The following is a 15,915-nucleotide window of genomic DNA, read 5'->3' on the forward strand; positions in this document are numbered from 1 at the left end:
TAATAAAACATTGTAAAATATAAGTATCCATGATAATACCATGAACTCACTAACCAATAAATCCTCCAAACATTTTCTAACATCTTCAACTTCAAATAAAGATTATAGAAAGCCATAACCAACATTTTCTAACATCTTCAACTTCAAATAAAGATTATAGAAAGCCATAACCAACATTTTCTAACATCTTCAACTTCAAATAAAGATTATAGAAAGCCATAACCAACAAAGTTATAGTCACACCTTTTTCGCTCCACGTGACCCTGAAGGATTCACGATTTACTTGAGAGTTAAATGTCTCCAGTGTTCTTTTGATGGAGAGCGAGCCAGGCAGCCAAGATTTGAAGTGAATTGAATACTTCGGGGTGTCGTGAACGCTCCAGAACAATGCCACTCGAGAAATACTACTGTGATTACTGTGACAAACAGTTCCAGGATACTCCCTCCGCTAGAAAGCGACATCTACAAGGCGTCCAACACCAGCGCGCCAGAAAACTGTGGTTCGATTCCTTTAAAGGTCAGTTTATTTTTCTTCCTGTCACATTTTTCTGCCAGAAGACGACAACGACGACGAAATATTCACGTATGAGCAGTGCGATGCAGACCCGCAACAATTGCAGGCTGAGAATGCAGGAAAGGCGATTTGCACTCATTTTGTTAAAACGGTACGGTTAATGCCTTTATCGCGTGTTTAGGGTGTCTATTATATGCTATGCGGGTCTATAATAGATTTGCAAAGTGAAATTTTTTTGGAAGATTTGTAGCTTTGACAAAATCATTTTTGTAAGGTGAATTAAGATATTAATATTTGTTTTATTCTTCTGAATAGATGTATAATTAGTACAAACCGTTGAAGTGTTGGTAGTGGTACTAAGAGCTACTGCGTATGGTGCATGCACAGTTATTTATTTCAAGATTCAGTTTGCAGAGTGATGGAATGAAAATGGAATCAAGGCAAGGCATTGTCATTTAACTAACTGTAAATCTGTCAGTGAGGTTGGCGGTGAGAACCTTGTGATAATTGGGGTACCTGGAGGGCATCCGTGGGAATTCTTTCTTTCAGTTTGGAATGAAATCCCGTATCCTTGAATCTTGAAGGTGATTATTTCTTTAGATTCATAAAGCGGCAGCAACAGAGGAATGCTTGATTTAAATGGAGAGTGTTAAGCGTTTGATAGTTTTGCCGTTTCGAGTTAAAGTATTTTATGAGAATGTCCGGAAGGAATGACCCGAGAAAGAGCTTAAAAAACCTCGATTTTGATTCTTCATTCTTCGAATTCTTAAGGAAGATTACCTGCCGATATTTTATTCACAGCTGAGTGGAAATCATGAAAATCCCCAGCTTCGACTAGAATAGGAGTGTAGCTTCAGACTTCGGGGTTCAATTACCTTTACGGATGTCTTATCAGGGCTTATTTGCCGAAACCCCAGTGGCTCTGTTATCGGCCCCCGGGAAGGTTTTGTGTGTATAATCTTTCGGAGTACTGGGAAATCTCGTGACCATTTGAAGTGTTTAGACCTGATAGGCAGGTGGTACCCACCAGCTCAAAAGGTAAACCATTGAATATTTGGGAAATAGGGCGTTGGGGAACTTCCAGCTAAAATTAATATGCTGAACCCTAAGCTCTTGGTACCATCATTACTCGAGTAGGAAGGGGTGCCAACGGTTTGATACAATTCGAAGTTGGATTGCATAAGTTAGCTACCCTTGAGCTTATTGGTCAACGTTCCGAGTATGAACGTTTTATTTGAAGCAAAGTTATCCAAGCTGCGTTCCCAGAAGTCTGAGAAGTTGCGTTACTTCAGAATTAATCATTCTGAAGGTTAATCTCCATAGACTTGAATACAAATACGCTGGACCCTAAGCTCCTGGTACCATCATCACTCGAGTAGGAAGCAGCACCCACAGTTTGATACAATTTGAAGTTGGATTGCGTAAGTTAGTTACCCTTGAGAATAGTGATCAACATTCTGAGTATCGACGATTTATTTGAAGCAAAGTTATGAAGTTATGTTCCCATAAGTTCGAGAAGCTGTGTTACTCAAAAATAGTCATTTTGAAGGTTAATCTCCAGAGACCTGAATACAAGGTCATCAGGACTTTGTCTCCCTTTCCTTTTTTATCTGAAGTGAGAATCTCTCACACACACACATATATATATATATAGAGAGAGATAAACTTACATAATCTTCCACAAAACCACAAAGTCTCAGATATATGATATGATGTATTTGTCAATTGAGTTTCTCATGGGTGGTTGAGAGGAATGATTGTTATCCTCCCCACTCAAGTTCAATTTCCACAAGTGACACGATGAGCTCATATTGAGTACATTGTTGTAATGGCTTCGAGCCTTTTTAATATTTATTGAATGGCCTTGAACCCTATGGAATATCTTACCCTTACCTATAGGTTGGAGAGTGAGGTGCTTTGCTACATCGGAAAATTTATATATATGATGTATTTAAAAAAAATAGTACTAAATGTTCTTCCCTTGGGTATAGGAGTTCTCTTGATAGTTGGGTGGATGCCCTTCATTGGAGCTCCAAGCAGCCACTTGCCTGGAAAATGCCCTACCTGTGATGAGAAGCGTTGTGTAGTGTGGAGGAGGGTGTCATTGCCTAGCTAACACATGCTTGGATTCCATTTCTGAGGATTGGAGATGGCTTAGGGATGCTTTTGGCTTTGAAAATATTCTTGTAGGGGCAGTTGACCCAATGGAATATGTTCCTTAGGAGAATTGGTGTAGTTTGTGGAGGCTTATGATGGAGGGATGTGGACTTGCATGTTGTAGCTACATCATCTTGGAGCCATCATCGAAGTTTGTGATGGAGGGATGTGGATTTTCTTGTTACAACTACACCATCTTGGAGTCATCATTGTGCATGACATTGCCTTGGAGCATGGCACATGTACTTTAGAGTGTAGCATCTCACTTGTGTTAGCCTACAAGTGCTCATTGTAGATGCCTTGTAAGGGCTAAGGCCCGTATTGTATTGTTGACCTCCCTTACCTTTCATATAAATAGAGGAAGGGGAGAGTCTTTCCATTCATACATGTTTGTTCACTCACTTCCATTCACTCTTTTGATGAGATGTGACCTAGAGAAGAGTGTGTATTAGCATCTCTCTCTCTCTTTAGGGTGTTCACACGTGCTTGATCTTTCTCTTGAGTTGCTAGGGTTTCTTGGTCTTCTTGGAGTATCTTAGAGCATCTTGGAGATCTAGGGTTAGAGTTTATCCATTGAAGAATGGAGATTAAGGTTTTGTGATTAAACCCCTTGGTTGGAATTGTGAAGAAGAGGAGGAGAGGATGTCTTGTCTTGGAGGATGTGTTGGGATGATTCTCACATATTGGATCTTCTTGGTTGCTAGGTTTTGTTGATTTTTTCTGAGCTAGAGTTTGGAGAGTTGGGAGGATTTGTACTAACCTTGAGAGAAGACTATGGTATGTACATGTACTTCATCTTGAACATGTTAATGAAGTTTGAAGTTGTCCAAAACTTGTGTAATCACTTCCTCTTTTACAATGCTCTAGACACATGGCACTAAGAGGTAGATGAAAAGAGATGTCCCCAAATTAGTGAGGACATGGGGCATTATTTCTACCTTTGTGGGACACAGGGGGAAACGTTTTCCATGTCCCCCTTTTTAGGAAACTTGGGGAGACATAGGGTGAAATGTTTCCCCAATGTGGGGGATGCATTTTCCCAAAAGGGGTGCATGTGGGCGTGCCCCCTTGAATTTTGCTTGAAAACATTAATTTACAAGTGGGGATGCCTAATATTTAGCCCTAAGGCCCTACTAATGCTATGTAAAAGTGACGTTCTCCTTTATCTTTCATTTTCAATCGTTCTACTTAAATTTTTAACATTACCATCAATTGACTCAGTTGTTTAGGAGTGGTTATGACCTTATTGGATTTTATATGCAAAAAGTATAATTTTAGATCCCACTCAAAATCCAACAAACTTAATAGTTTTCAAGATTTGGGGGATTGCAACGTTTCCATTGGATTATATCCTGTATGAGGGTATGGAACTAGCATTTAATCAAGAGCACCAAGCCCTCTATGTACCTTGATGTAGGCGACATTGATTATTGACTCCTCTATCATGACCCTATCACTCAAACAAAATCTCGACTTGACATGTTAAGTTTTTTCTATCTTATTTTAATGCTTAGAGGGTGATATTGATGATAAGGATCCCAATATATGCAATGATTTTGATGATATGTAGGTATTTGTTGTAGCATGAATTTTTTTTGGACTATAGAGGCCATCTAGAGCCTCTTTGTTGATGCATTTTTGGTTCAAAATTCAAATATGGATTGCACTCAGTGTTATTTTGGTTATATGCACTCTTGCTATATATATGAGAAACTTTGCTTAATTTTGTATAATTGCTCAGATTCATATGGATGCACATGAATATTTACGCATTTTATTCAAAATTAGAATATTTTGTATTTTTTGGTTTTTTTTTTCTTCCAGTTCCTAGTTTTGGGGTCAACTAGTTTTGATAACATTGGTTCATTGTCCATTTTTCTTTTTTGTAGTATTAATTTTTGAGTCTTGACTCTAGATACTGATGACCTTAGGCCAAGTCTTTGATTGGTTACTTTTTACTTCTTAGTGCTAATCAATTTTTTTTTTCCATGATTTGAATAGGATCATTATATTATTTGTCATCCATCTCGATGCTTTTATAGTGGAAAAAGTGGAGGAATCAACTCATAGGACCATTTTTATCGGTGAGACCCAATTTAGCAAATTAGGGTCTGAAACCTTCCAAGAGCATTTTGAGGCATCAAACGACATTTTTTGGGGGGTAGAACTTTGTCGCTTTAGCACCACACCCTTTTTTTTCCTATTCTACACACAGAGACCTTTCTAACGATGCAAGAATCACGTCAATTAGAGTCTGTATGCAAAAGTTATGCCACTCAAAAGTTGACCTTCTTGTTTTCACCACCATAATTCGAGAGGATGCCATGTCAACCCCCATAATTCATGGAAAAGGGGCTAGCCACGTGATTATGATGAAGAAGACTCTAGAAGAGTTTATATTGTAACTCTGGTTAAGAGTTGAGGTAGTCAAACCTAATCACTAGTAGGCTATTGGGCTGTGTTATAACCAGGCTACTAGGAGGAAAATGAGTTACATTCTTTCAAGGGCATGTGTTCCATTGCTGAGCAAAAATAGCCAAGAGGGATAGGAGATAAAGCACACAGAGAGGATTTTTGCACTGTAGTAGCCCATGGGCCACAGACCATACTTCTTTGTACTCACAACCATATTTCCATTCAAAGAAAGAGAGCGAAGTGACGTCACCTTCCAACTGGGTTTTTGTAATGTTCCTAAGTAGGAATACAAGTGATATACAAGCATACAAGCAGTTCAACAAATATAAAAACGAAATAGATACTAAGCACCCATGGAAATGTTGGAAATAATGAACTGTTGAGCCATTTTATTACTTCTAGAAGAGAAAAATACAATAGTAAATAGAATGGTGCACCTGTGCTTGTGTCAATAGACAAGCATGGTGAAACCCAGGTGAGCAATAACTGAACTAATGGCTGCTACAACCGCCGCACCAATCTACACTGCGTTGCCCAGAAAACTGCTCTTTCTGTTGACTTCGAATGGCTGGAAACACCACTTCCATTGCTTAAAAAATTATGAGATTCGAGCTCCTGATTCCTTGGCTTAAACCCAGAAAAACTCACGAAGGAATTTAGTTGGTTCAGACTTCTAAAATTCAACCCCCAAGGATCCCAACTTCAGCTGCAACTGCAAATCTCGACCATTTGGATTCTGACTATAAAACCTCTTCGAGAGTGTCCAAAAGTGCTGGGATGATCCCTCCTACAAATCCCTTGACTTCCCGGATGAGTTTCTGGGTTGTAGCTCTTGCCCCCAAGTCCTTGAAATTGCTGGATTGACCCTCTACGCTGTCTCCTAGGCCCGAAATTTGAACTGCTGGGTTGTTGGCTTCTTTGGCTCCAAAAATATCAAGAAATGTTGGCCTAATGCTGCTCTTCAGATTCCTTGGCTCTCCCGGCAAATGGCTGATCTACTGTGGCTCAAACTCCTTTTGCGTATTCTCCTGGTGGCCCAGAAATACGCATTTCCTGTGTGTGGCTGAATGATGGTGCTGTAGCAAACTCCCAGATCTCCTGAAAACGTTGATGGAACTACCTTCCTAGGGCGGGCACTCAAGGTCCCTCGAAGGTAAGGTTGAATCTCCCACTTGAGAGATTCGTGGCTAAACAACCAGTTGACTCGGCTAAGCAGCAGAGCGAACAATCAAGTAAATTTGATTTGCAAGGTGAATGAATGATGCAAATGAGAGCCTCCTCCTCCTTTTGTCTTCGTGGGCCTTCCTTGCCTCATGTGGGCCCCTCCATTCAACATTTCGAATTCCCTCCAAGCCATTCGAATGGCCTAGTTTGAATTCCCACGTGGGTGGCCCCCACCTTCCACTAGCAACCAAATTAAACTGAAATTTCTCCTAAGTCCCTAAGTCGAAACTACTGGGTCCTTTTCCTTAGCCAAAAATGTGCAAAAATGTGTAGAGACACCCTGTTACAAATGTGTTTGAGAAGGGACATGACAGTCCTCCCCTCCCAAATGTTGCTTGCCGTCAAGCAACCTTAGAGCTGGGCGCTCCGAAATGTGCTCGCCCTCCCAGGTGCTCGTTCTAGGAGTGAGCTCGGTCCCAACCAATCTGAAAAGCTCTTGCTAGAAGCCTCCCATAAATCTGCTGTCCCTGTCACTCACAATATTCTTAGGAAGCCCGTGCAACCGGAAGATCTCCCTCAAGAACAGCTCTGCACCCTGCACAACTGTGTACCTGGTGGGGATGGCAAAAAAGTGGGCATATTTGGTCAAACGGTCGATCACTACATAAATGCAGTCCTTGCCCTGCACTCTGGGGAGCCCTGCAATGAAATCCATAGATATACTTTCCCATTTCTCCTTGGGGATGGGAAGCGGCTGCAGCAATCCTGCAGGGTGAATCAAATCCCCTTTGTTCTGCTGACATGCCTCACACTCCTGTACACGCTTTAGCATGTCCCCTTGAGGCCCTTCCGCGTGAATCTCTCCCTGACTGCCATATATGTCTTCCGGAAACCCCTGGTGCCCGGATAGTGGTGAGTCATGTGCTACCTAGAGCACTCTCTCCCTCAACTGCGAGTTGGGCACCAGAAAAATGTGTACCTTGTAATAGATGACCTCATCCATCACTCGGTAGCGCTCATCTGCGTGGGTACCCTCCAAGATCTCACATGCCCTACTGTCCTTGGAGTACTCCACCACTAGCTGAGCCTTCCCATCATGGTATATGTTCATGAGTGATAGACCAATGGGTCTCCGAGATAAAGCATCGACCACCACATTGTGCTTTCCCCGCACATACTCTATATCGAAGTCATAGGCCCGCACCTTGCTGACCCCATCTCTGCTACCTGTCATTGAGGCCCTGCTGCCCCATGAAGTGACAAAGACTATTGTGATCAGTATTCATCCGAGACCTGTTGCCTACTAAGTACTGTTGAAATTTGGCCAATGCATGCATGATCGCTAGCATCTCTTTGCCATATATGGAATATGACCGCTCATGTGGTAGGAGCTTCCGACTCTCGAAAGCAATGGGATGCCCATCCTGTGATAAAACTGCTCCAACTCCCTCCCTGGATGCATCACACTCCACGGTGAAGGGTTGGGAAAAATTTGGAAGTGCCAAGACCAGGCAACTGCTCATCACCTCCTTGAGGCGATCAAAGGCTACTTGTGCTCCATCACTCCATGCGAAAGCTCCTCTCTTGGTGAAATTTGTCAAGGGTGTTGCTAGCTGTGAAAACCCCTTGACTAACTTCCTGTAGTAGGTGCAAATGCCAAAGAAACCCCTCAGCGCTGTCACATCACGTGGTACAGGCCAGTCTCGGATAGCCGTGTCTGCTCCTCATGGACCTTCACCCCATCAGCACCGATGATATGCCCCAAGTAGAGCATCTCTGTCAAGCCAAACTCTCTTGGATAGTTTGCATAAAACTGTTGCTCCTCCAAAATACGTAGCACCTCCTCCAAGTGTTGGAGATGCTCCTCCCACGTTCAACTGTAAATCAAAATATCATTGAAGAAAACCAGCACAAACCTCCTCGACTCTCTCTTGAAGACATGGTTCACGCACAATTGGAAGGTAGCCGGAGCGTTGGTCAGCCCAAATGGCATGACCATGAACTCGAAGTGCCCATAGTGGCATTGAAAAGCTGTCTTAGGGATGTCCTGATCCCTCACCTTGATCTGGTGGAACCCCGAACGCAGATCAATCTTAGAGAAGTACTAGGCTCCTCTAAGCTCATCCATCAGCTCGTCTATGCGGGGGATGGGTTACCTGTTCTTCAGTGTTTTCCAGTGAGGGCCCAGTAGTCAATGCACATGCGTAAGGTCCCATCCTTCTTCTTCACCAGTACTACTGAAGAATCGAAGGGACTGGAACTTGGCCTGATATGGCCCAATGCCAACAGCTCTTGAATGGCCCTCTCTATCTCATCCTTATAGACCTTAGGATGCCTATAAGGGGTAGTGATCACTGCCTGCACACTTGGCTCCAACTCAATAGTGTGCTCGAATCCCCTGTCTGGTGGTTGCCCTAGTGGAATGTCCCCAAACACCACTGCACATATGTCCAGCAAGGCCTGTATGTCTGGTGGTGGTGGTTGGGCCTGTCCCCCTACCTCCAGAATCCTTAGCTCCACTGCCCATGTGATGTCCTCATGTCGCAGATCTGCCTCCATCCTGTGGGCTGAGACTGTCTGAGGTGGATAGGAATGCATACCTCTGAGAACTACTGGTTTGCCATCCAACCCGGTAAACTCCATCTCTAGTTTCTTCCAGTCAATAGTGACTCGCCCAAGGGAGTACAACCATTGGACACCCGTCACTACGTTGGTGTCTGGCACATCGACCACAAAGAAGTGGTTTGTCATTGAGTAGTTCCCCATAACTACTGTCAAAACAGGCACATTTTGAGTGCATTGCATGGTACGGTCACCTGGTACTATGATTGAAAAGCCCTCAAATTCAGTGGTGGTGAGGCCCCTCCTCTGAACCAACTGGGCATCTATGAAGTTGTGGGTAGCCCCATTGTCAACTAGGACTGACACCTGTTGTCGCTGTATGGTGCCTCTGATCCTCAATGTCAAGAATTTGGGGACCCCGCATAAAGAAGCAAGGACTCCCCCGGATGGGGCAAAGGATGCCCCTCCCTGTGGGGGTGGTGGTGGTGGCCCCCTATTCGCGGGACTCTCACCATCTCCCACACCACATTCTGCTCCAAATCGTCCTCCTGGTCACTGTCTAAAAGACCTCAATATAATGTGTTTTGCTGGCAGTGCCACTGATGGCCTGGTGCCCAGGGCTCCCTGCATGTGAAGCACAACCCCCTCCTCCTCTGAGGTTTCCATGTCTCATCATCCAGCTGCCTTCGTCCCTGTATGGTCCTTTGAGGTGGAGGTCTAGTGTCATGCCCCTTCTGTGGGAAAGGGGTCTTTGCAGGAAAAGGTGCTCTAATCTTGGGGATGGCCCCCTGTAGATATCTGGTGCACGAAACTGCCTCCTGCAGCATGGAGGGTCTGTGTGACTTCACCAGTCCACGTAGGGCTCATGTAAGCCCTCAATGAAGGTGTATACCCTTCGAGCCTCTGATAGATCCGGAACCATCACTGACACTCGCAGAAACTCTAAAATGTACTGCTTTGGATTGCCTGTCTGGTGCAGTTGGGTCAACTCCCTGAAATGGGCCTCCGGATCCCTCTGGTCAAAACGTTCCACCACCCTCCTAGTGAAATCCTCATAAGAAGCCACATTGGCATGCCCTAGGGTGGCCAAGCCATGAAACCACCAGTCATGGGCTTCCCCCTCCATGTGCAGCGTGGCCATCTTGATGGCTTCCTGTTCTGTCATCCGGTTGAGCTGGAAGTAGGTGTCCATCTTCTCAACCCAAGCCCTAGCAATGCACTTGGCAATGCCATCAAATGTAGGGAAGTACATCCTCCCTATGGTCCTCTACAGCTCATAGTTCTGTGTACCCTGTCCTCCATAGCCCTTGCTCTTCTCACTCTGCTTGAGCTTGCAAAAATCTCTGAAAGAGAGTGCTTCCCTGAAGTTTGCATCCATAGATTGCCACTCTCTGAAATGATCTCCCATCTGTGTGGGGTCTTCACCCCTTGCTGGTTCGATTTGTGCCACTGGTACGAAAGAGGGTAGTGTGGCTCGAGTTGGCCCACTAGCCGATGGGTGTTGTGTTGCTGGTGAGGGGTGATCAAATGGCTGGGAGGCTCCAGAAGTTTCCCCAAATAGAAACCCTCTAGGAGTGGTCCTCTCTGTTCTGCAACTTTATCTCCTCCAACATCTCTTTTTGGCCCTTGGCTAAGTCATTCAAAGCCCTCAGGAGGCTGTCGAAAGCCATCTCTTCCCTGCTCTTGGGTTCCACCATGTCCTCCTCTTCTACCACTGCTTTCCCTCTGTCCTCCGTGTCTGGAGTAATCTCCAGCTCTCTTTCTCTGCTCCGGTACCTCTGCCTTCTGTATGTGATGTTTTGTTGGTCCCCTTCTCTCATAGGAGAAAATCCCCACAGCTGAGCCAAGAACTAGGCTCTGATACCACTGTAATGTTCCTAAGTAGGAATACAAGTGATATACAAGCATACAATCAGTGCAACAAATATGTAAACGAAATAGATACTAAGCACCCATGGAAATGTTGGAAATAATGAACTGCTGAGCCATTTTATTACTTCTGGAAGAGCAAAATATAATAGTAAATAGAATGGTGCACCTGGGCTTGTCTCAATGGACAAGCATGGCCAAACTTAGGTGAGCAATAACTGAACTAATGGTTGCTAGAACTGCTGCACCAATCTGCACTGCGCTAAGTGATCCTTCAAATAAATTTGATAACAATTTTCTAAGCCAAACAACTTCTTTGCAAACTTCACTTGCAGCAATGTACTCGGCTTCAACACTACTCAAAGCAATAATATCCTGCTTCTTGCTCATCCATGAGATCATAGAAGATCCCAAACTAAAGCATCCACCTGTAGTGCTTCTTCCATCTATCTCACTGCCACCCCAATCAAAATCTGTATATCCCATGAGTTGGATTTCATTACTAGCATATCGAAGGCAGTGATGTATGGTCCCACATAGATATCTTAGGATGTGTTTGGCTGCTATCCAATGGTCATGCTTTGGCTCCATTTGAAATTGACTGAGGACATTTACTGCAAAACAAATGTCAGGTCTAGTATTTACAAGATACATTAAAGAGCCAATCAATTGTTTGTAGCAAGTAGGATCCACCGGACTAGAATTTGAACTCCTCAACTTCTTTAGATTAGTAATCATAGGAGTTGTCATTGGCTTGCTGTCCATCATGCCAAATTTCTGTAGTATCTTGATCACATATTTTCCTTGACCAAGATATATTTCACTTGGTTTCTGCCAAACTTCTAGTCCCAAATAGTAATGCATGAGCCCAAGATCCTTCATGTCAAATTCAACTACCAACTGCTTCTTGCATTCCTGAATTCGATGTTCCACACTTGTAACAAGTAGATCATCCACATATAAAAGTATGATCATTGGTTCATCCTTGACCACTTTGATGTAGAGGTTAGGATTTGCAAAACTCTTGACAAATCCAAGTCTCAATAGGTATGCATCCATTCTAGCATATCATGCTCTAGCCTCTAGGTACTTATTTTAAGCCATATAGAGCCTTCTTTAATATGCAGACATGAGTCTCCCTCTTATGGACTTCAAATCCTTGAGGTTGCTCAATGTAAACCTCCTCATCAATGGTCCCATTTAGAAAATTTGTTTTAACATCCATTTGATGGATGTTCCATCCCATAGTAGCAGCCAAAGAGACAAGTGATCTAATCATTGTATATCGAGCAGTAGGAGCAAAGGTCTCTTCATAATCGATACCTTCCTTTTGTGAAAAAACTCTTGCCACAAATCTTGCTTTATACTTTTCGATGCTCCCATCCACTGCATGCTTTATCTTATATATCCATTTGGAAGTGACAATAGATTTATCACTTGGTCTAGGAACAATCTCCCAGACATCATTCTTCATAATTGATTGGTATTCTTCTTGCATTGCATTCCTCCACTCTTGATGTTTAGTTGCATCTTCATAGGAGGAAGGTTCAACTTCAATGAGCTTAGTCATATAAGTTGCATAACCAAAATACCTTTTAGGTCTTTACTTTCTCTAAAGGTTCCCTTAGTGCTGCATGTCCCTCTGCCTCTTGTAGAGTTGTCCTCAACCAAGCAGGTCTCTTACAAGTTTCTGGAATAACAACATGTTGCACAGGTTCACTAGGTCCTTCAACATCTTCTTGAATTGATGTAGGATCTTGAACATTTTCATCCTTAGATAGATCTTCAAAGATGGGTATCTCTTCTTCATCAGAATCAACAAGAATGTCTTTGGATCTTTTGTAAGCCATGTTTTCATCAAAGATGACATCATTGCTTACCTCATATGACGATCCTCTTTTAGGTAGATTTTGTACGCCTTTGATGAAGCGCTATAGCCAACAAAGATGCCTTTTGTACTGGTAGGATCCAACTTCTTTTCTCTTATCTTTTAGACTGTGTATGCAAAACTAGCCATCCAAATATTCAAAGATGATCCACACAAGGCTTTCTTCCTATAAATGCTGCTGAAAAATGTAACTAGTGTTAGTCTTCATAATTGTATTTGGGAGTTAATGTAATGTATTTGTTCAAAGAAAGAAAAATAAATTTTATTGTAAAAGAAATTGACTTATTAAAGCATGGGTTTCATGCTTGGGTCAATGGTTTTTAGGTCAAAGCCTCCATTGTAGGCTTCTAGGGTTTATGTCAAGAGTCCTAGTCCTTGTCATCATGTAAAAGACCCTTCTTGGGCTTCATCTATCAAGAAATAAATTTATTTTTATGTAAAATAGGTCTTTTAGGTCTCCTCCACCAAGTCAGCCTCAAGAAGGACAAGTTGGCCTCATCAAGGGAATTTGACCTCACAGATTCACTATATAAAGGCAGCAACTCGACCTCATTTGGAGCACATCAACAAGAAGTTCGATCTGCAGTTGCTGGAGGCAGAAAAAGGGTGCAAAATTCAAGGAAGAGGAAGGAAACCCTAGCGAAGGAGAAGGAAGTCTTTGTCAAGCATAAGAAGTTGAATTTTCTCTCTTTGTCTCACACGTGCGAAGTTGTTGGGTTGTTGGAAGGGCCAAAATTGCAGTACTATAGTTGGGCTGAAATTCTGGAGTTGTTGGGCTGAAATTCTGGAGTTGTTGGGGGGGGGGGGCGTGAAATTCGGGGTTGTTGCTGGGCTATAGCTGTTGGACAAGAAGAGACTACTGAAGGTTGCTGAATCATCTTGGAAGGTTGACTTGGTGGAGGAGGAAGGTATTTTGGTCAGGTCTAAGGTCTTGGTCTATCTCAATTTGATTAGTGGAAGAGTTTGACTGGGTTTTCCCCTAGAGAGGGGTTTTAGTCTTGGTTGAGTGCCTACATTGGTGTCGTTGATCTTCATTTTTTTGTTTTGATGATTGCTTAATGAAAGAAGATAAAAGAATAATGTAAAAGATAATAATAATATAAGAATATCACAAGTAATTATCAACATAAGAAAATCTTTTTACCTTTCTGATTTTCTAACATGGTTTTAGAGCTAAGGTGAAGACAAAAGGAAAAGGCAGCTTGAAGGTCAATTGAAAGAAAAGTTAAGGAGGAAGGAACAAAATAAGGTCATTGAGGAAATGATCATATAAGAAAAGAATCCTACTATATATAGAGACTACTCCAACCTCAATGAAGACAAAAAACAAGCTAGAAGGAGCCTCCAATTACAGGGCATGGAAGAAGAGGATAGATCTTATTCTCACTAAGCATAAAGTTTTGGATCTTGTTCAAGGAAAAGTTAAGAAACCTACAGATGATGCAAGAAAGGAGAAGTTCAGGGAAACCGGCATCTTGGCCATGAATCTAATAGCAGATGGAGTAAAGGACAATCTAATCCCATACATAATAGATTCCGCTCAAGAAACGTATGAAGCCCTCTCCAAGTTGTTCACCATCAAGAATATTGGTCAGATAGCTAGTCTCAAGAATGAACTAAGAACTATTAAGATGACGAAATATGATACTGTTTCATCATATTTTGTAAGGATCTCTAGGATAAGAGATGAACTCCAAGCTATAGATGAAGTTGTACTAGAAAAGGAACTCATGATTGCTGCTCTACTAGGTCTACCAAAATCTTGGAGTGCTTTTGCATTAGGAATTAGCAGTTGGAAAGACACACCTACCTTTGAACAAATGTGGAATGCATGCAGTCAAGAAGAAACTCGCATCTCATTAGTAAGTGACAAAAAGGAGGATGAAGAAAACAACACTTCTAATGCCTACTCTTCTCATCACAAGAAGAAGGGAACATACAAGAAGTTCAAAGGACCAAAGAAGAAGGTTGATCTATCAAAGATTGAGTGCTACAACTGTCATAAGATGGGACATTACAAAAGTCAATGTCTTGAAAATCCAAGGAATAAGAAGAGAGAAAGAGAACATGCAAATGTTGCCGATGAAGCTCCACCTAAGAAGAACAAGACTGAAGAATCTGAAGTCAAAGACTTATACTATTAAGTCTTCTCTCTCATATCCTTCTAAATCTACTATTCTAAGTTTTGTAATGTTTTATGTTTTGATTTCTAGACTTTGTAGGTCTAATATATATTGTTAGAACTTTTGGGTTGTTTAGGTATCCCTCAAAGGACTAGATTAAGAGGGAGACTTTATTAGTTTACCAAAAGATAAGCATATTGTTCTTTGTTTTATTTTTCATGTTTGGTTTCCTCCTCATATCAAGCTTTGCTTGTATTGTATACTAAAAACCTTTTCTTTATATTTTCCTCGATAGGAAAGATTGCAGAATACATAAAGGTTATGGATGAAACTTCAAAGGATAAACCTGAATCATGAAAGAAGTTCTATTGCAAAGAAAGCCCTTCAAGAATTGATGTCCTACAAGGTTTGTTAAAAGAACAACTCAAGGTATGTTTGATTTGATTTAATGTGTTGCAGAAAAAGGTATGATCATTCTCTTTTGAAATTTGCTTTACATTACTGACATTGTTCTGTCTAGGGTTTTGAATCTTAAAGATTCTCGTTAGGATGATTAATCATTAGATTGAATCTAACTTCATTATACTGTCATTTGATCATTCTTATGAAACCCTAACCCTTAGGGTTCACCGTAAGAACCCAAACTCTTGTTGCTAAGGGTATGTCAATGTTAATAATGAAACCCTAGTCTACGTAGGGTTTGTTGATAAAGTTTAGAAATCCTATTCTTTTGAAGTTTAGGGTTTTGATAATGTTATGGTAAAAACTCTAGTCCTTTAGGGTTTGCTGTTAATATCTACGTTATATAATGAAACCCTAGATTTTTAGGGTTTGTTGAATCAGGGTTTATAAACAAAACCCTTGTAATAGTTATAGTAAGATCCTAGGAATGAAACCCTAGGTGTATATTCGTCTGTTTGATCGAAACCCTAGCCTGGTCAAAATTTTTGATGTATTGATCTTGGGTTTACCTAGTAGATATTGATGTGAAATGCTAGTGCATCCTAGATATGTATATGTGAGTATGCTAACTTAATTGTTGATACTCATGTTTTAGTTTGTGAAATCTAGGGTTTGTAACAAAACCCTAGTAGAGATTGATATTCTAGGACATGATGATATTGTTTTTGATTATTGATATGATTTAGCTTTGATGATAAAATCTAGGGTTTGCAACAAACCCTAGTAGAGTCTGACATGTAATTCTAAAAGCATATTGTTGA

The 15,915-nt window shown here is 41.7% G+C and overlaps 1 protein-coding gene across 1 annotated transcript in view; it reads left to right on the forward strand.

Moving 5' to 3' along the window:
• The first annotated feature begins 220 nt into the window (after positions 1 to 220).
• Positions 221 to 15,915, forward strand: part of LOC149180353 (C2H2 and C2HC zinc fingers superfamily protein) — a 35,237-nt gene continuing 19,542 nt past the window's right edge. Inside the window, exons 1-2 of the mRNA XM_089413859.1 lie at positions 221 to 517; positions 604 to 665. Coding sequence (XP_089269985.1) covers positions 388 to 517; positions 604 to 665 — 192 coding nt within the window. The 5' untranslated portion in view covers positions 221 to 387. The remainder of the gene's footprint in view (positions 518 to 603; positions 666 to 15,915) is intronic.

This window comes from Pinus tabuliformis, chromosome 3_2 (assembly GCF_031772625.1).
Source record: "Pinus tabuliformis cultivar Carrire ecotype Pingquan chromosome 3_2, CPIR1, whole genome shotgun sequence".
Classification (NCBI taxonomy): Eukaryota; Viridiplantae; Streptophyta; class Pinopsida; order Pinales; family Pinaceae; genus Pinus; species Pinus tabuliformis.